Source organism: Thunnus thynnus, chromosome 18 (genome assembly GCF_963924715.1).
Source record: "Thunnus thynnus chromosome 18, fThuThy2.1, whole genome shotgun sequence".
NCBI classification, from domain to species: domain Eukaryota; kingdom Metazoa; phylum Chordata; class Actinopteri; order Scombriformes; family Scombridae; genus Thunnus; species Thunnus thynnus.
The window spans coordinates 2,517,789-2,539,053 of NC_089534.1; the positions used below are offsets into that span (position 1 = coordinate 2,517,789).

Consider the following 21,265-nt stretch of genomic DNA (forward strand, 5'->3'; position numbering starts at 1 on the left):
GACGGATCCTCACATAGCAGCGTCATATTCAGGACTTCCTGTTAACAAACGTAGCTCAACAGTACACTCTGGTGACAGAATGAACTGTAATGACTGTAGGGGTCATTTCAGGACTTTGTGTTAATTTTAGCCTTTAGCTTAAACTGCTCTTTATACACCCACGACTGATGGAGCCGATCCCAGCTGACGATGGGCGACAGGCTGTACTGGTGGCGGTAAAATAAATATCAATAAGGATTTAATTTGGTAGCTGAAACAGTTTCTCTGCATTCAACTCAAAATTTATTCAGCACAAGGCATTAATTATAAACAGTTTAAACCAAAACTGACCCAAAAGGTCATTAAAACTCAAAATTAACAAAGATATATTTACAAATTAATAAAACAAAATGTCTGCTTGGCTACTTTATATTTTGTTAACTTTCTCAAAAACAAACATTACAGTTCTCATTATCCAACTTTTTTTTTTTATATAACATAAATCACTTTCAACAGTTAAATGGATACATGAAATAACTTTGATCACAACATGTACCTCATTAATGTAAACAAGCTGGATGAGAAAAACACCTCATTTAAATCTTAATAAGAGTTCAACTATAGAAAAAATATTTGAACTGTTCACTAACTCAGATTGAGTGTTTAAGGAAAATAACACAGAAACTAATCCAACAAAACATACTGGTTACACCTTAAAGAAATACAACTAAGTTGACCTAATAATGTCTGAAGGAAAACAAAAGGTATAAATGTTAATTACTACATGTAAGTACATGTGATCTTTCCCATTACAGCGGTTTTACAGATGTGTCACTTTGTCTCACTTGTATTAATCTGAAGCTGGATGATGTGACGTCACTCCAACCAGGAAACTTGTTGCCTTCACATCAGGAAACCTGTGACAGAAGAGAACAGAAACACGTCAAAGACTCATACTGAACATTGTTGTTAACTATTTTACAAATAATTCTGTGGTGTTTTAGATAAATACATTTCTACAAACTTCCAGTCAGCAACTAGTTTTAGTTCATTTCATTAGTGTATAAAAATTACTTAAAATCATTAATTAAAATCAACTTGTACAGATTTTAAATATGTTCAGTCTCTTAACAAAATACTTGCATATCCATGAACACTTTGTTTTTGGTCACTATAATTAAATCTTCCACTCTATACTGGCTGTGAACAAGGGCTGCAGCTGACATGTTATTTTCATTATTAATTGATCTGCAGATTAGTTTCTTGATTAATCAATTCATCATTGAGTCTATAAAATAGTGAAAAAATGGCATTTTTTTTAGAGGCCGCTGTGATGTCTTCGGTTTAAAATATTAAATATGCTTTCAAATATGGAAGATTAACAAAAAAATGTTCATTTTGAGAAGCTGGAACCAGAAAATGTTGTAGCTTGAAAAATGACTGAAACGATCCGTTGACTGATCAATCAATTAATGGACTAATTGTTGCTGTATTGTGAAGTGATCACCCCTGACTGAAACTACTCTATCAATCAATCTTTTTAGTACCAGACTCCTTGTTTTAGTCCTTCAGCTGCAGCTCAGCGAGTAAACAACAGGCCTCATGCAAGAACATTTTCATACTTTTATCCTTAAACTTACTTTTTTGTCAGGTTTGCTCGTACAAGTGTTTCAAGTTGGATTCTTCCCGAACTTGTTGTAAATCCCTCATTAGAGCCTGATGAACGCCACCTGATCATGAGGAGGTGTGCATTCATGATATTTGATCATTAAAATAATGAACACCTCTAAAATTGCCATATAAGGCAGCATGTCCTGCTCAGGTTATGAGCGAGTTACATTCATAAAAATGTTACCAAAGAGTAAAAACAGGAATTTCACACCGTGGAACAATTTAGGGATTTGATTGACCTGATTTCCTCAGACTTCTGAATCATCATTTTAGCTTTGGCTGAACTTTTGAATACATTTTTTTGCAGAATGAGGACTGTGGATTTTGTCCCACATCTGTTACAGTGAAGTTGTAATAGTAGGGGATTAATTCATATCCAGCATCAACAGGAGGAATAATCACAGTAATCAATAACACACATATCTCAAGTGAGTATGGTATTATGATTGCCATGAAAAATTCTGAACCTAACCTTTAAACATTATGAGATGGTTTGAAAGTCTTGCTGCCTTCCTCAAGGGATGAAGTTTTCAACTATTCTGCACAAACTCCGTCCTTTGAGAAGCTATGAAATATGGCTGAAATATCCTGGAATTGAGTTAAGATTTTTTTGGTCAAACTTTTGTTTCCATTGTCAAGGATTAAGTTTTACGCACAATTATTTCAGACATCAATGATGCTGAAGATTTAGTCCTAATAATTAGTCACTGCGGGTTGGTGCAGCTGAGAGTTGGATTGTTTTAACATTTTCTGGGATGATGCTACCAAGTGCAAGTGAAAAGTCCAATTTTCATATTTTCTCTGTATTTTTCTTCCAGGTTTGACTTTTCTGATAACATAGCTTGTAAATGTTTGATGTTCCCATCAGCACGAATGTAACCCTTTGAAAACCTGTAAACTGGCCTTATTTACATGTTACAGACACAACATACTGACAGTTTTACTGAGTTTAACAGGAAACAACAGACAATCTTTCAGTTTAAGTAATGAAATGCTGTGTTGAACTATTCTGTCTTACACTGACTAGATCCGGGTGGCATCTTCCCTTCAGCTTCATCAGAGACCTCAGAGGAAAGATCTGACTTCCCATCCAAGCCTTCATCTTCCGGGCCACAGTCTTCCTCACTGTCAGGGGCTGGAGGTGGAGCTTTACAGGGGCTCTGCTCCTGGAACCTGAATGCATCAGACATGAAATAAAGTTTTATGCAGAGTATTTACCTTGAAAATGTGCAAACATATTCATGTATGCATTGTCAACACTGAACATGGGTCACTACTTTCAAATCTGTATAGATGTTTGCTGAAAAATACCCTGATTTTTAAAAGGAGGTAATTTGAACCATTTTTCTGTGCCCTGCTGCAACAAGTTTCTTTAAGTCAGTTTAGTTATAAAACTAAAGAGAAAAATGAAGGGGAAAAGGCAAAAGAACTATTAATTTTGCTGCGGATCAGTCTTGCTATTAAAAACAAAATTGAAAAAGTTGTGAATGATCATTTTTATACTGAGATTTTAAAATTACTTCCAAATTATTTATTCAGTTTTTAACCTATTTTATATCATAAAAAATAATGAGCCCAGCAATAAGTATTGACAAATACATTTTATACTGCTTCATGTTAAGGCTGCAACACACAGTTATTTTTTATTATCTATTAATCTGTAAATTATTTTCTTGATTAATCAATTAGTTGTTTGGTCTATAAAATGTTCGAAAATAGTGAAAAATGACTGGAGATGATTATCAGAAATACTCACATCTGAGAAGCTGGAATGAGAGAATTTGGAAATTTTCTTCTTAAAAAATGACTCAAAAATGATTAATCAATTATCGAAATAGTTTCATTTAATAGTTGGCAACCAATCATTAATTGTTGCAGTTCTACTTTACTTGTCTCATAATAGTGAGGTGTAATAGAATATAGAATTCCAATTCATTGTGAGAAGTGAAACATACATAACTGAAGGGCCGACTTAAAGTTGCCCAATAAAAAGTGTATTAAAGATAAGAATACAGGTTGATGGGAGCGTACCTCAGTCCTAGCATGACGTCTATATAACCAGCATGTCCAGCATCCACCAGCTCCTTGGAAACATGGACGCCATTTACCAGAATGTCCACCTTCCAGTGCGTGTTTGATACAAACTCTCTAAAGAAGATCTGAAGGTCCCTCTGGTACAAACACTGCTGAAAGAAAACCGCTGCTTCATCAGTCCACTGTCCGTCCAATCCAACTGGCTTCACCCCTCTCAGGATGCAGGGGTATGTCACTTTTGGGAGTTTCATTGCCTCCTCTGGAAGCCTCTTCAGCTTGGAGATATCGTTGTATGGCATGCATTCGCAATGGCCGTAATCTGCCAGGTTTAAGACTACTGTGGTGTCAACATGTACAATTTCAGCCCTGCACCACTTGTTCTTGGTGTCTGATTTCAACATGCAGCAGGCACCAGGGATGAGGTGGGCTTCAGGAAGAGGAGACATCTGCCCAGGGAAGTCGTCAAACATGATGGACACTTTGTTCATTACCAGAAGCAAGTCTTCCAGAACAACACAAAACTCGAAGGGTGTAGCCACTGCAGCAGCAATGCCAGAATATGCTTTGTCTATATGGATAGGAGCAAAGGTGAGCTGACGAGGGCTTGTGTCCAAGATAAGTTCTCCTTCTGCTGCCTTATTTTGGGTTTCTGCTGGGGATCTGATTATATCGTCATTTTCCCACAGTGAGGCTGTGATTTGATGAATGAGGAACAGTCCATTCATGACTATTTCAACCATCCAAAGGTTATCGACTTCTGAATAACACACAAACACCAGCTTGACTTCTTTGTCTATCATCGGTTTGAGAGTTTCATGCCACCATTTGTTAGCATGCTCTCCCTCACTGAACCCAAGGCAGTTCATCCTGCACAACACGGCAAGGTTTGGGATTTTTGTCATGTCACTGCACTGTCGTCGGATGGAGCCACTTGGAATTTCTTCTGTTAATCCATAATCCACCAGGAGGACCTGGCATTTGTCCTGACCTACATGTTGAACAACAGCCCTCTTCCACTGGTTGTCCTTGTACACATGAACTAAGCACTTGAGGCCTTGTTTGATATCCTCTTCAGCCACCATGTCACACTTGTGTAGGTTTTCAGCAATGTGGCTTTCCAATGCAGCAAGGAGGACACTGGTTTTATTAAGCCTCACATAAAAATTGCCATTACTCAAGACCGACAGAACAGCACCGTTCTCCGTGTCTTTAGCTTGAGTAGTCAGAGTTATGGCTTCATCTGCACCATCATTCTTCATTCTGACAGAGGATTTTGAGGTTTTCCTTTGAATCTTCTTAGAATCACTCTTATTTCTGGTGGGTGTTCTGCTATAGCGCCTGCAGGATTTTACCTTCAGTTTGGTTGACAGTGTGACAGGTGGTGGTTTTCGGCTGAGATTTTCGCCTTCAATGGTCATAGCTTCAGATTCAGTTCTTGTTTCATCCTCTCTAACTTTGAGGGAGGTCTGTTCACTGGATCTCACTTTCTCCTCTATTTCAGATGAACTTGCAGAAGCCTCTTCTTCCTTTTTGGTTGCAGTGCTAGTTTCAACGGCTGCTTCAAGTGCCGCTGAAAGACCAACTGCTCCACCAAGAACCTCAACCTTGACTTTCCAATGAGTTTCATATTGACGGACAAAGTCAACCATGAGAGGCTTCTCCATTACAGCATTGGTGAAAGAAGCGTCATTTTCGTAAGTGCTTGTGTCCAACAGGGAGCATGATATGCTGAATCTTGGCTGAGAGAGATATTCCTTTGGTATTGAGTAAATCTTCTCCTTACCAATGACTGCCGAGTTTCCGTAGTCCACAAACTCAACTTTGAAACAGGTCCCTTCATAGTCCTTCACAACTGAACGATACAGAGCACCGTCCTCCTCATACTCAGCCAGAACAAGGTCATTGATTCTCAGTGATGGGGTAGTCTTCAAGGATTCTCTGGAGACACCTGAGCTGAGATCTTCACCCATTTTCAAGATGGCAGGTTCATCCTCTGACAGCTGAAGGAAAAATCTGTCGACTGAGTCAATGTGGGAGATAAAACACTTCACCCTGAAGCCCACGCTCACTTTTATGTTGGGCAAACATGAGAGCTGAGGGATCTCTGCTTCCTCGGTGTGTTGAGGCTGTTCTGTCTTTGTCTCATGGTTCTCCCTTTGTTGTTTTACTTTTGTGATTTTGTTCTGAGCCTTCACATAGGTTTTTATGTTTTCTTTCTTTTTTTGGGGTGCACTCTCAATACGAGTGCCTCTGTAGGTGTTGGATGTGGGAGAATTTGAAGACTGCCCTTTAGGTTGACACTTGGACTTGACTGGAGTCTTCATGCCTTTTTTGTGGAGAGTTGAACATTTTGTCTTTGTGCTGCTCGTGTTGAAACTCACAACTGTCTTTGGTTTGGGTGAAAGACTGAGAATGAGCTCCTTTACCTTCTCATTGATGTTAACATCTCCATCAAACAGCTCAACATCAAATGAACCATCGTTGCGCTTTCCAACTATGACAGCTCTCACTAGCTTGTTGAGTATGGCTCCATCAAGCCATTCTTTAACATCTGCATAGAGCTCTTCCTTGGACACTGAAGCAAGGTTACATTTCACAGCTTGCATGGGTGTGTACAATAAATGAGCAGAGTCTCTGGGAATAAACATGACGTGGGTTTTCTCAGATATGTTTGTGTTTCCATAATCCACAAAGAACACACTGAGATGCAGAGGTGACTGAACAGGATGTGCCAAGCCCCTGTACCATATTCCATCCAAGTATTTTGCCAGGCACAGCTTCCTTACAACAGCCCTCCTACTGGCTTGCTTCATTTTCTCACTCTCCTCCGAGATTTTCTTTACAAGCTCTTCAATGATTTCAGTGTTTCTCTCAAGGTGGCAGTAGACTTCCCACTGGCTACTAACATGAGTGACGTAGACTTGTTCTTTGCTTTTGATGTCTAGGTTGAATGAAGAGTAGACAAAAGACTCAGGAAACACTGTTGACAGTTGCTTTGTTGAGACTGTTGCTTCTCTTGCCAGGCCCTGTTCCACAAGCACTTTTGTTATGCTCTGCTGAGTTTGGGTGTTGTAGAGGTCAACAACATTGTACAGCTCTTTGTTTTTCACATTCAACTGAGACACAACTTTACATCTTAGATGTCCAGTGCTGTCGTTGGAAAACGTTTTCAGAGATTTGCACACCTCTGGATTCCACTCCCAACAGCTCTTGGTTTCAACAGGTTCAATCAGGTTGTAAAGGCTGCACCTGAAAGCTTGTCCTTCCAGATCAACATGTTCTGGCATAATGGTCTGAAGGTTGTGCTCCTTGATTTGGATGGTAAAGCCATAGTCAACCAATATCACTCTGGCATGGCTTTTCTGCCTATCTGTGATGAAGGCCCTGTACCATTTTCCGTCCAGGGGTGACTTGGCAACACAACATGAATCCCCAGACTGGAGGGGGACCGTGTGAGTCGTGTAATACTGCTGTACTTCACTCATCAGTTCCTCTAAAGCCGGAACCTTATCTAGAGGTTGGCACCAAAAATCTGATGGAGAGTTGATGTAGGAGCAACACACAGCAAACTCACAACCAGGCTTGATGCTTAAAGGTTTGAAGCTCGTAGCCACTTCGGCCTTCTTGATTTCATTTTTGCTTGTGTTCTCAATCTGCTCATAATCCTCCCATTCTGCATTCCCATTGATGTCTAATGTCACACTATGTCTTGGGCATCTTGTTTTTTCTGTCACCTTAGTTTTATTTTGTATCATAGGCTCTATACGAAGGTTGTTCCAGTATTCAGCTTGTTTTGAAGAGATCAGGAACTCACTGATACTCTGACTGGTGTCACTTCCCATCTCATAGAGATCAACAACAAATTTGTTTCTTCTCATCTGGACAACATGGACTAGCAGGGCTTTGTCTGACACAGCTCGTCTGAAAAAGTCAGAGGTAGTGCTGGTCCAGACTTCATCCAAAGGAACAACATTAACAAGAGTACAACAGATGGCAAACGCTGATTTGCTGGAAAATGTCTCAGGTATCTTCTTGATCAACATATGTGGCACTTTCTCAATGTTCCCAAAATCAATAAATAGAACTTCAGCTCCATGTTCAAGAGTGTCAGTCACTACACCCCTGTAGAAATGCATGTCTTCCTCATACACTGCACAGCACAGTGTTCCAAGATCAGGATCTACCAGTGTGTCTTCATCCAGTTTCACTTGATTAAAGTGATCTGCCATTTTTGTCATCATTTCTTCAAACTCATCATTGCGTTTTTGTGTTCTAATCCAGAAGTGGTTAGGATTCTGGACATGCTCGACGTAGCCCACAAACACAGAGTCTTCCTGCACCTCTTCTTCTTCCAGGGTTTTACTGAACACTTCACCGATGATTGTCTCATAGTATAAATACCCACCCTGAGCTGACAAGTCTTCTGTCTCAAAATCTGACCCCACCTTCATTCTGAGAAGCTCCGGGATTGGCTCTGGTTCCTTCACATGATTATCTTGAGCACTGACTACTGTGATAGAGTACAGATGCTGCTCTTCTTCAAAACAACTGATATCCACATCCAACACTCCTCCAAGCAAGCCTGCCTTGAGGAAACTCAACTGCTGAGTTCTGACTGCCTCATCCTGAATATTCAGGGAGGAGAGTGAGCATGGGAACGCCATGATGGGTGTTGAATAGAAATCAGGTGGCAACCTGTGGACGTTCTCAACTTTGACAGATTCAAAGAATCCGTAATCAATGAACAACACTCGCACTTGAGAGTTCACTGGGAGAAACTGCACAAAGCCTCTGTACCATTTCCCATCTTTGCCTTTAACTGAGCAGAGAAGACCCAGGTTTTCTGGAGTCTTCTGTTGCTGATCTTTGGCTCTGTACTCACAAACTGCAGCCAGCTTCTTTGACATTTCCCAAAGATCGGTTTCCTTACTAACCATCTGGCAGTAAAACAGGCCAGGGTTAACAGCAGCAGTTACTCGCACTTTAGCACGTGTCCCACAACTCAATTTGGGCCCACAAAAAGACAGAATTTCTTCATATCCCTGCAATCCAGATTTGAAACAAAATTCCTGTCCCCTTGGCTTTTCAATGAGTAAGTCAGGAACCGGATCTATATTTTGATTGAGTGGCACCTCTGTGAGCATCTCCACCAAGAGGAGGAAAGTGTCTGTGTCCACATGCCTCCCAAAACCATGTCTGACAAGGTCGTCGTTGATGTCAGGGGCTTCCAGTAAGAGGACTTTGTGGGGCAGGAGGGCTTGAATGTAACCTGTGACGTTCCTTCCAATCAGGCTTGAGAGGTAATCTTCCACCACAGAAGAGGAACAGCCATGAAGCAACAGCACATTTGCAAGAAATCCGCAAACTATCTTGGGAGGCAGAATGAACAGATCGTTTGAACAGGAAGATATGTGGGCAATGTCGACACTCAGGACATTCCCATGATCTATGAGGAACACATCGAACAAGTCCTCTTTTCGGTTCTGAACTCTTCCTCTGTACCAGCGGGCTGAAGTCAAATCTTCCACGAGGCAAAACTCCCCGATATCCACCGCAGCTTTGGTCTTTGGTATGTTCTGTATTTCTCCCTGTAAGATGTTGTAGTCAAGCTCACATATGGTCAGGTACTGTCCCTGGAAGTGTATCAGGGTGGCATCAGGGTTCCAGTCCAAGTGAGTTAACTTGAGGTCCACTGGCCAAAGGGCACGTGGTCCAGACGGACCTGAATCCCGAGACCTGCAGATTTAAGTGGCTTATATTATTACTCTTGAAGATGACTTTTGCATTTTAACATTAACAACTACAGTCACATTTAACATCATTACTGCAGTAACACCGGGTATTCTTGCCTGATTTGTTTAAAGCTAAAATTTCATTAATAAAGATCAAATGTTTGAAAAATATAAAAACAGAATTAAGTGTTTAACTTGAACTTTATGCTACTGAAGAGTAAATATGGAAGTTTAAATTGTTGGATGTATTTCCACTAGGACTGCAACTAATGATTGATTTTAATGATTATTAAAAATTAATCTCATCAGCCAATTATTTTCGCTACTGGTCGATTAATTGTTTAGTGTATACAGTCTCAGAAAACGGTGAGAAAAGACTGATATTTCCCAGGTCAAAGATTTAAATTGCTTGTTTTATCTGACCAGCAGTCCCAAACCCAAATATGTTCAATTTAAAATGATATAGAGACAGAAAAAAACTGCAAATCCTCACAAGCCGAAACCAGAAAATCTTTGCCACTTTTGCTTGAAAATTGATTTAAATTGCTTATTCAGTTATCAAAATTGTTTTTGTTTTCAATTTCCATATTTAACGTTAAAATTAGGGTAATTAGAGGAATGGGGCTATTGCAGTTGTTTTAATTATGATGTATCATATCTCCCCAAAATGTTTTTTATTATTTTAATATGCACAAAATTATTGTTGACCCATTCATTTTCTGAGATGCTTATCCTGCTCAATGTTGAAGGAGGCTGTGGGAAACGGAGACAGTGGACATTTAGCTTCATTGTTGAATACTCATAACACTGTTGTTGCCTTTGAAAAGTACACTAATAATATAGAACTACATTTTTTGCCATTTGTAGGCTTTTCTGTTCCCTTGGCTATTAAAAGTGATGGATACAGTTTAGTTTAAATAGTTTTATAATTAAAATGTAATCATTTGGTCAGTTTATGGTGCAAAATGAAGCCCAACAATCACACCATAGTTTTAGTAAGAACATGCCAGTATTATTTTAATTTTGCCACATTTACTTACTTTTGATGTTCAGAGCCCATCACTGACAACATGGCAGCAGCATCAGCAACGACCAATTAATGAGCAGAACCTGAGAAAATAAAAATGTTGAAGATAATTATTCACTAATATCACAGAAAAGCACACGCACTAAACCAGCGTTGATTTGTGGTCAATAAGGAAAAATGTCACCAGATTTGTCCTTAAAGCAAGCTTGAAATTTAACACATCTGGATGATAATGTGCTTTAAAGCAAACTGGAGCTCACACAAGCTGACAATAATATGGTCTAATACTTGTATGGTGACCAGTAGAGATTTACTAACAATTATTTTCATTATTGATTAACTGATTAGTTGTTTTGTCCATAAAATGTCAGAAAATAGTAAAAAATCTTGATCGCTGTTTCTTAAAGCCCAAGGTGATGTCTTGTTTTGTCCTGACCAACAGTCCACAACCCAATAATATTCAGTTTACTATGTAGAAGACAGAGATGGAAGAAGTACTCAGATCCTTTACTTCAGTAAAAGTACCAATACAGAAATGTAAAAATACTCCATTACAAGTATTGTGAGTACTTTTGAGTGTTCTATTAATTTTACATGTAAGCAAACGTCTCCAGACATGGAAACTGAACACATTCAGGAGTTTGGAGTTGTATTATCTGGTCTTTAGCAGCCAGACTCCCCCTGCTGTCCATAAGAAGTGATGCAACATGAACTCTGATCCTTCAATACAAGTAGAAATATTTCTGTCAGTAAAACAGACAATCTTCATCAACTACACTGTTATGGTTTAGTAAGACCTAAAGTCTGATCTAAAACAAGGAAACACAGGTGTATCCTCTGCAGAACTTTTTTTTAACAGATGGCACCACCCCTTTGATCCAATGTGTTTATTGATTGGTTATTGATTGGTCAGCTGATCTGTTTGGACAGTAAACAGTCAGGTTGTTGTTGTAATACAGCAGATCAGGAAAACTACCTGTGGAACAGGAATGACGTCACCAACAGCAGCTTTTCATATTTATTCATAAAATAAAATTATATGTGTGTAGAATCTGAATTAATCGTAAAAAGATTATTTGTTTATTTATCTTCATGAGTCAGAAGGATTCTCTTTTCTTCTTTTTTCTGTGTCAGTGCGTCTTGTGAGAGACAATGGAATAATAAGTGATCATTTATTAAATCTTTTGTATAAATGTTACACATGTTGTTTTCACAATAAGTGGTAAATGTTTTCAGCTGAGTGTGATGTAATGTTAGTGTCATTCTGGTCTACATGTTGGTGAAGAAATCCTTCTCCTGGACTAGTTGAACTCTAGAACTTGTTTCTATCTGAGGGTTATTGTCATCATATGACCATACTTATTTGTAAGAAGGTGTAACAGTTTGTGGAAATGTCCATTTAGATACCTGACTGGTTTTAGCTTCTGGAGAGATATAAAGCTGTCTGGTTTGTGTTCACAATCTTTAGAGGAAGGGTCGGCAGAACAACAAGCTTTCTCTCCAAAAATACAACATGATTGTATTTTTGTTTTGTGTTTTTCTATTTTGACATTTGTATAATTGTTACTGATTATGTGATGGATTGTACAGTGTCTACAACCGCTTAACAAGTAACAATGTTTAATGTTTTCTTTATGTTTCTGTGTGGTTCTTGAGCAACAATGAAAAATTTCCACAACAGTCTCTCCTTCAGGAAAATATGACGTCACACAGCTGCGTCTCCTATAAAATCATCCTGAGCCTGAAAGGGACGTCAGACTGTCACAAACTAAATAAGGAATATTTTATTCAAACATATTCTGCAGGCTGCAGCTGTTTTTATTGCTCCTTTATATTAGTTCTATTCTTTCAGAAATTAACAGATTTAAATTGTGTATTTGTGTCTTATTCTGTGACAGACAGACGCTACTATAGATCTATAATCAAATGATAAATATTGGAGCAGTTATCAGGTGTTTTCCTTCCAGCTATCAATACGTAGAAATTAAGTAACTGTTTAAAGAGTTAATACAGTTGTACATGAATTTTTAGTTTAAACTTCTAGAAAATCTCCTCAAAATAAGGCCGGACTGAGTGAGGACGTCCCTTTTGGTGAATTAAATCCCTCCGTCCTCGCTGGGAGGAGCTGAGACGTGAGTGAGGGAAGTGAGGAGCCACGTTGGCCAAATGAAAAACAGCCAATAACCTTTAAACCTGCTCCTCTGCCTGGAATGAAACAGCACTTGATAAGCCCTCCCTCTTCCTCCTGCTCTCAAACACAACAAGCTCCACTCTGTGCTCATATCTCCTTGTTCCCTCCCCTTCAGATCTATAGTTTGCAGATGGGTGTAACCAACAGGTAATGTAGTACAAGAGCTGTCAGGCTGCATTTACTGCAGAAACACATATTGTTAGATCAAAGTTCAAACTTGTGTCACTTCTCAGGAAGTGAACCTTAGACAGTCGTTGCCACTGAGAGCTGAAATGGAGCAGAAAGGAGATCAGCTGGACCGAGAAACCTTCTCTTGTTCAATCTGTCTGGATCTACTGAAGGATCCGGTGACTATTCCCTGTGGACACAGTTACTGCATGAACTGTATTAGAACACACTGGGATGGAGAGGATCAGAGGAAGATCTACAGCTGCCCTCAGTGCAGACAGACCTTCGCACCGAGGCCTGTCCTGGTGAAAAACACCATGTTAGCAGCTTTAGTGGAGCAGCTGAAGAAGACTGGACTCCAAGCTGCTCCTGCTGATCACTGCTATGCTGGACCTGAAGATGTGGCCTGTGATGTCTGCACTGGGAGGAAGCGGAAAGCCCTCAAGTCCTGTCTGACTTGTCCGGCCTCTTACTGTGAGAATCATCTTCAGCCTCACTACCATGTCGATCAATTTAAAAAACACAAGCTGGTTGACCCCTCAGAGAAGCTCCAGGAGAACATCTGCTCTCATCATGATGAGGTGATGAAGATATTCTGCCGTACTGATCAGCAGAGTATCTGTTATCTCTGCTCTGTGGATGAACATAAAGGCCATGACACAGTCTCAGCTGCAGCAGTGAGGACTGAGAGGCAGAGAGAGCTCGAGGTGAGTCGACAACAAATCCAGCAGAGAATCCAGGACAGGGAGAAAGATGTGAAGCTGCTTCAACAGGAGGTGGAGGCCGTCAGTCGCTCTGCTGATAAAGCAGTGGAGGACAGTGAGAAGATCTTCACTGAGCTGATCCGTCTCATCCAGAAAAGAAGCTCTGATGTGAAGCAGCAGATCAGATCCCAGCAGGAAACTGAGGTGAGTCGAGTCAAAGAGCTTCAGGAGAAGCTGAAGCAGGAGATCACTGAGCTGAAGAGGAAGGACGCTGAACTGAAGAAGCTCTCACGCACAGAGGATCACACCCAGTTTCTACACAACTACCCCTCACTGTCACAACTCAGTGCATCTACAGACTCATCCAGCATCAATATCCGTCCTCTGAGATACTTTGACGATGTGACAGCAGCTGTGTCAGAGCTCAGAGATAAACTACAGGACATCCTGAGGGAGAATTGGACAAACATCTCACTGACAGTGACTGAAGTGGACGTTTTACTGCCACAACCAGGACCCAAGACCAGAGCTGAGTTCTTAAAATATTCACGTGAAATCACTCTGGATCCAAACACAGCAAACACATGGCTGTTATTATCTGAGGGGAACAGAAAAGCAGAACGAATGAAACAACAACAGTCTTATTCTAGTCACCCAGACAGATTCATTAATAACGTTCAGGTCCTGAGTAGAGAGAGTCTGACTGGACGTTGTTACTGGGAGGTGGAGTGGAGAGGGGAAGGAGTTGAGGTAGCAGTCGTATACAAGAATATCAACAGAGCAGGAAGCTCGAAGGAATGTAGATTTGGACGTAATGACAAATCTTGGATGTTATATTGTGACACTAACAGTTATACATTTTGGTTCAACAACATCTCAACTTCTGTCTCAGGTCCTGGTTCCTCCAGAGTAGGAGTGTACCTGGATCACAGTGCAGGTATTCTGTCCTTCTACAGCGTCTCTGAAACCATGACTCTCCTCCACAGAGTCCAGACCACATTCACTCAGCCTCTCTATGCTGGACTTTGGCTTTGTTATAATGAAGCCACAGCTGAGTTGTGTAAACTCAAATAGACAGAAGTCATTTCAGACTTAATGTGTCAGATTCTGTTGTAATTAGGGCCTGAGCCCCAGAGGGGCGAAGACCCTCTTGTATTTGTTCTGTTTGTTTCTTTATTATTCCGCCACTTAAACCCTAAATTTGACCCCCTAAACATGCTCAAAAACTCACCAAATTTGGTCTGGTGAAAAATTTGATAAAATTTAAAAATTAACCCCCAAAGTGCCAAAATGTGCTCATAGGAATGTAGGAATGTCGTAGAGAGATCAAACTAAAACTCAATTATTCGTCTCATCAAGACCTACAAATCATATGCTGACACCCCTGACCTAAATCCAACAGGAAGTCTGCAATAAGCCCATCACAGTATGACTTTGTACCAATTTTGGACCCCGAACAAATGCTATCTCTTCCGAGGGCGTTAATGGTATCGGCTTCAAACTTTAATACATGACTTATGACACTGTGCTGAACAAAAGTTGTTAAAAACTCTGTAATAACTCTAACGGTTTGGATTTTATAAGCCCTGAAAGTTGCAGTGCCACATCACCCTTACAATGTAAACCAATGGGGAGGCATGAACTTTGTGTCAAACTGAGGCTTCTGACGTCTAAACTATAAGTCTGACCACTTTCAAACCTGTATCAATGGATACAAAATGTGATTTTTGATGTAAAATTTGGCCAAAGTCATGGGATTTATGAGGAGATTTCACAAGAAGCATACTCTAAAATCCTCCTCTCCAACTGCTCCTGGTGATGTCACTCCCTCAGTGCTGTGAAACATTCCGCAATACACACTCATTATCAAATCACAGGAGGAGCGAGAAAAGACTTTAAAACTCACACTCTAATATCTCAAAAACAATAAAAGATAGAAAAAACATGTAAATTCAAGATTTGTAGGTCAAAGTCTCATGACTCATTTAAAGTTCAAATGAAGTTTGTATCCAAAACTATGTGGAAGCAGTAAATTATCAAAAAAGGGTGGGTACACATTTCAATCAAACTTTCACCAGGGCATGTGGGTTAAAAGTCTTTACTTTTCTAAAAATAGACGATGAAAATTAGGAAATTAATTTCTTTTACAACCAAACTCCGAGAGTTTTCAATTTACTAATTGAAATTCAAGTGAATGGGCCAAAAACCTGCTTAATTTTGATGCCACAGGTGTGAGCAAGACAGACATGTCTCAACCTGCAGAAAATTCTCATCCTCACACCCTTGAGATTTGATGTTTCACCATAACAGAGGAAGCTGCTATAACTTTATTGCAAATGCTCCAGTCTGCACCAAACTTTACATGTTTGATAAGAGTCCCGGCCTGAACACGTCTACATGACAATATTCCATCAGTGATGCAAACTGGTTGAATAGCGCCACCTACGAAATTGCAGCAAAGCAGCCCCAGCAGCAGGCAAAATAGTGGACAAAGGAAGTGATGTTTAACTCCTTCCTGCACTGTATGAAAACAGCCGGGTCTGAAGACATCTACATGCCCGTCACAGAAGCCCTTCGACTGCGCCATGCCCCAACATGTGCAGAGGTGCGAGGGCCCATTCGACGCGGCTTGCAGTTTTAATTCTTCATGTTTTTGTCTCCATTGTGTCTGAGAGCTCGTTGCTGTGGTGTTTCTGGACTGCACAGAGATCAGCTGTCAATCAAACTGGGATTGTCAACACTTTTTTTTATTTTCATTTGTTGTTCTGTCGATGTTTTCAGTTTCTTTAAATGTCACTTTTTCCTGTGTGTTTTTATCCATGGAGGCTATCACTGCTCATGATGATGTTTTTAACCTTTACTGATGTTTCTTCAGATGTTAGTTAGTTGCTTCTAAATGTTAGTTTCATGTTTGTATTGATGTATTTGTTTGCTGTTGTTTCTCCACTTCAGCGTCTTTAACAGAGAAAACAGCAGAACTTCCTTCATCTTAGATATTTTGTTCTCATCATTTTGTAAATTGATAAAGAAATGTATAATCAAATTGTAATTATCATGATAATAATCATTTATTATGTTCTTGTACATTCTGGGTTAAACTAACTGATTGTGTGGATGAAGTGAATCTGTACATGAAATCATTGAACAAGAGTCATTTAACAGACTTTACTGATCGGATGTGTGAACAATCTGAAGCTTTACATAATCAATAAAGATGTTTTTTTCAACAGTGAGCAAAGTATTTTCTTCTGTCTTCATCTCAGGATCTCATTCAAAGCTTCTGGAGAAAATGTGAAACTAAAATGAGAGTTTATTTGAGGCAGTTTTCCTCCTGAAACACCACAAAGTACAAATAACAAACTGATCAAATGTTTTATGTGTAAAATATTGATCTGATAGGTAACTAAAGCTGTCAGATAAATGTAGTGGAGTGGAAGTATAAAGTAGCATCACATGGAAATACTCAAGTAAAGTACAAGTACCTCAAAATTGTACTTAAGTGCAGTACTTGTGAGTAAATGTACTTAGTTACTTTCCACCATCTGGTAGAAAATGAAATAAACCAGAAAAAGTCACATTTGAGAAGCTGGAATCAGAGAAATTTGACAGCAAACAATCAATCAATTACCAAAGTAGTCCTGTCTGGTTTGTGTTCACATTCTTTAGAGGAAGGGTCGGCGGAACAACAAGCTTTCTCTCCAAAAATACAACATGATTGTATTTTTGTTTGGTGTTTTTCTATTTTGACATTTGTATAATTGTTACTGATTATGTGATGGATTGTACAGTGTCTACAACTGCTTCAACAAGGGAGGAGTCACGTTAGCCAAATGAAAAACAGCCAGTATCCCTTTAAACCTGCTCCTCTGCCTGGAATGAGTCAGCACTTGATAAGCCCTCCCTCTTCTTCCTGTTCTCAGACACAAAAAGCTCCACTCTGTGCTCATATTTCCTTGTTCACTCCCCTTCAGATCTATAGTTTGCAGATGGGTGTAACCAACATGTAATGTAGTACAAGAGCTGTCAGGCTGCGGAAACACATGTTGTTCAGATCAGAGCTCAAACTAGTTTCACTTCTCAAAATGAAGTGAAACAAGTCAGTCGTCACTGAGAGCTGAAATGGAGCAGAAAGGAGATCAGCTGGACCGAGAAACCTTCTCTTGTTCGATCTGTCTGGATCTACTGAAGGATCCGGTGGCTATTCCCTGTGGACACAGCTACTGCATGAACTGTATTAAAGGCTTCTGGGATGGAGAGGATCAGAGGAAGATCTACAGCTGCCCTCAGTGCAGACAGACCTTCACACCGAGGCCTGTCCTGATGAAAAACACCATGTTAGCAGCTTTAGTGGAGCAGCTGAAGAAGACTGGACTCCAAGCTGCTCCTGCTGATCACTGCTATGCTGGACCTGAAGATGTGGCCTGTGATGTCTGCACTGGGAGGAAGCTGAAAGCCCTCAAGTCCTGTCTGCAGTGTCTGATCTCTTACTGTGAGAATCATCTTCAGCCTCACTACCATGTCGATCAATTTAAAAAACACAAGCTGGTCGACCCCTCAGAGAAGCTCCAGGAGAACATCTGCTCTCATCATGATGAGGTGATGAAGATGTTCTGCCGTACTGATCAGCAGAGTATCTGTTATCTCTGCTCTGTGGATGAACATAAAGGCCACGACACAGTCTCAGCTGCAGCAGAAAGGACTGAGAGGCAGAGAGAGCTCGAGGTGAGTCGACAACAAATCCAGCAGAGAATCCAGGACAGAGAGAAAGATGTGAAGCTGCTTCAACAGGAGGTGAAGGCCGTCAGTCGCTCTGCTGATAAAGCAGTGGAGGACAGTGAGAAGATCTTCACTGAGCTGATCCGTCTCATCCAGAAAAGAAGCTCTGATGTGAAGCAGCAGATCAGATCCCAGCAGGAAACTGAAGTGAGTCGAGTCAAAGAGCTTCAGGAGAAGCTGGAGCAGGAGATCACTGAGCTGAAGAGGAAAGACGCTGAAATGAAGCAGCTGTCACACACAGAGGATCACAACCAGTTTCTACTCAACTACCCCTCACTGTCACAACTCAGTGAACCTACAGACTCATCCAGCATCAATATCCGTCCTCTGAGATACTTTGAGGATGTGACAGCAGCTGTTTCAGAGCTCAGAGATCAACTACAGGACATCCTGAGGGTGAAATGGACAAACATCTCACTGGCAGTGACTGAAGTGGACGTTTTACTGTCAGAACTAGAACCCAAGACCAGAACTGAGTTCTTAAAATATTCATGTGAAATCACTCTGGATCCAAACACAGCACACACATATCTATTATTATCTGAGGGAAACAGAAAGGCAGAACTAACGAGACAACAACAGTCTTATTCTAGTCACCCAGAAAGATTCAATTATTATGATCAGGTCCTGAGTAGAGAGAGTCTGACTGGACGTTGTTACTGGGAGGTGGAGTGGAGAGGGAGAGGAATTTATGTAGCAGTCGCATACAAGAATATCAGCAGAGCAGGAGATTCAGATGAATGTGTATTTGGATTAAATGACAAATCTTGGTCTTTATCTTGTTACATTAACAGTTATTCATTTTGGTTCAACAACATTTCAACTCCCGTCTCAGGTCCTGGTTCCTCCAGAGTAGGAGTGTACCTGGATCACAGTGCAGGTATTCTGTCCTTCTACAGCATCTCTGAAACCATGACTCTCCTCCACAGAGTCCAGACCACATTCACTCAGCCTCTCTATGCTGGACTTTGGCTTTATATTGGATCCACAGCTGAGTTGTGTAAACTCAAATAGACAGAAGTCATTTCAGACTTCATGTGTCAGATTCTGTTGTAATTCTTATGTTTTTGTCTCCATTGTGTCTGAGAGCTCGTTGCTGTGGTGTTTCTGAACTGCACAGAGATCAGCTGTCAATCAAACTGGGATTGTCAACACTTTTTTCTTTTCATTTGTTCTGTTGATGTTTTCAGTTTCTTTAAATGTCACTTTTTCCTGTGTGTTTTTATCCATGGAGGCTATCACTGCTCATGATGATGTCTTTTACCTTCACTGACGTTTCTTCAGATGAAAATATAAACTTCTCTTTGTTCTAAATGTTAGTTTCATGTTTGTATTGATGTATTTGTTTGCTGTTGTTTCTCCACTTCAGCGTCTTTAACAGAGAAAACAGCAGAACTTCCTTCATCATAGATATTTTGTTCTCATCATTTTGTAAATTGATAAAGAAATGTATAATCAAAGTGTAATTATCATGATAATAATCATTTATTATGTTCTTGTACATTCTGGGTTAAACTAACTGATTGTGTGGATGAAGTGAATCTGAACATGAAATCATTGAACAAGAGTCATTTAACAGACTTTACTGATCGATGTGTGAACAATCTGAAGCTTTACATAATCAATAAAGATGTTTTTTTCAACAATGAACAAAGTGTTTTCTTCTGTCTTCATCTCAGGATCTCATTCAAAGCTTCTGGAGAAAATGTGAAACTAAAATGAGAGTTTATTTGAGGCAGTTTTCCTCCTGAAACACCACAAAGTACAAATAACAAACTGATCAAATGTTTCATGTGTAAAATATTGATCTGATAGGTAACTAAAGCTGTCAGATAAATGTAGTGGAGTGGAAGTATAAAGTAGCATCACATGGAAATACAATAATCATGGACAGGCAGTAAATCAAAACATTGCACTGAAATATAGTTGTTTCTGTGATATGCAGTCTGCTTTTTATCAAATGAAGTGATTATATATGACTCTTCAGTGCCAGTAGTTAAAAAAAGAAAAGCACCATTTTCCTTTACTTGCAGTTTGTCCCAGTTCCCGCAATTTTAACCAAAAAACGCTAAAAAAGCAAATTGTATCGCAATTTTTAAGAAAAGCCGCACTAAGTCAAACATTTTAGCAATAATTACAACTGTGAAATCCTGGAGGGAAACTTTAAGCTTCTGGTAAAATACTTGAACATTTTGGTCCCACAGCAGCTAACTGTTAGCCCTCCAGATGTGCGGCTAACTTAAAACTCCAGTCAGAAGTTTAACTTTTAGCCATCTAGGCTGAACGTTAGCATTTGATTTAGACAGAGATAAACATTTCTAACTCAGTAACTTGGTGAACAGTAGTTTCCCTGAATGTACAGGGCAGCAGAGGATAACTGAAGTGCGCACACGGACTTTTTCGCGGCGGTTTGACATTCAGATGATGTAAAACTAGCAGAGACGAGCTAACATCGTTAGCATGCTAGCCGACACTGAAGCTAACGTCACAGCTCGTGTAACGGCTGTCCTGTCGGTACACCGGGTCTGTTTTTACCTCTAATTAACCTCAGTGACCGGGAGCTTCTGTTATTTAACGACATCTTGTCTGACTGCAGCTTCTTCTGTCATATTTCTGACGGTTTCTTACCTTCTGCTGCGGCTCAGGTGAGCAACCTGTAGCTTCATCACTTCACTGCAGTCTGACCTCATTTCCTGCCAAAGGCTCGTGTCACGGTTTTATTTATTTATTTATTTATTTATAGTCCTGATAATAATTTGCTCTGTTCAATATAAAGACACTTTGGTGACATTTTTTCTTTTTCAATAAAATATTTAGACAGAAAAATTCTCAAAGTCTTGATGGATGAAGTATTATGAATAGTGTGTGTAGTGCTGAAACAGTTATAATCAATTAATCAATAAGTCAGTACATCTAGAGCTGCAACTAATTAGGCTATTTCCATTATTGATTAATCAATTGGTTGTTTGGTGTATAAAATGTC

At 39.9% G+C, this 21,265-nt stretch overlaps 2 protein-coding genes across 2 annotated transcripts; one reads left to right on the forward strand and one right to left on the reverse strand.

Annotated features, from left to right (window-relative positions):
• Positions 1 to 237: 237 nt before the first annotated feature.
• tdrd15 (tudor domain containing 15) lies at positions 238 to 21,012 on the reverse strand. The gene is made up of 5 exons (XM_067571550.1): positions 20,911 to 21,012; positions 10,457 to 10,526; positions 3,682 to 9,420; positions 2,669 to 2,823; positions 238 to 896 (listed from the first exon to the last, which is right to left on the reverse strand). The coding sequence occupies exons 2-5, from the start codon at positions 10,486 to 10,488 to the stop codon at positions 883 to 885; spliced, it is 5,940 nt and encodes a 1,979-aa protein (XP_067427651.1). The 5' UTR covers positions 10,489 to 10,526; positions 20,911 to 21,012; the 3' UTR covers positions 238 to 882.
• On the forward strand, positions 12,687 to 20,144 carry LOC137169867 (uncharacterized). Its single transcript, XM_067573273.1, has 2 exons — positions 12,687 to 14,579; positions 17,595 to 20,144. Exons 1-2 carry the CDS (start codon positions 12,907 to 12,909, stop codon positions 19,294 to 19,296), a joined length of 3,375 nt encoding a protein of 1,124 aa, XP_067429374.1. The 5' UTR covers positions 12,687 to 12,906; the 3' UTR covers positions 19,297 to 20,144.
• Positions 21,013 to 21,265: the final 253 nt, after the last annotated feature.

Excerpts from the sequence above, each read along its gene's own strand:
- tdrd15 (XM_067571550.1), bottom strand. The coding sequence starts at position 10,488 with ATGTTGTCAGTGATGGGCTCTGAACATCAAAA. Across the intron at positions 9,421-10,456 it reads ATGGGCTCTGAACATCAAAA|GTCTCGGGATTCAGGTCCGT; the intron begins GTAAGTAAATGT and ends TTAAATCTGCAG. Across the intron at positions 2,824-3,681 it reads GACGTCATGCTAGGACTGAG|GTTCCAGGAGCAGAGCCCCT; the intron begins GTACGCTCCCAT and ends TGATGCATTCAG.
- LOC137169867 (XM_067573273.1), top strand. The coding sequence starts at position 12,907 with ATGGAGCAGAAAGGAGATCAGCTGGACCGAGAAACCTTCTCTTGTTCA. Across the intron at positions 14,580-17,594 it reads GAGTTGTGTAAACTCAAATA|TGAAACAAGTCAGTCGTCAC; the intron begins GACAGAAGTCAT and ends CTCAAAATGAAG.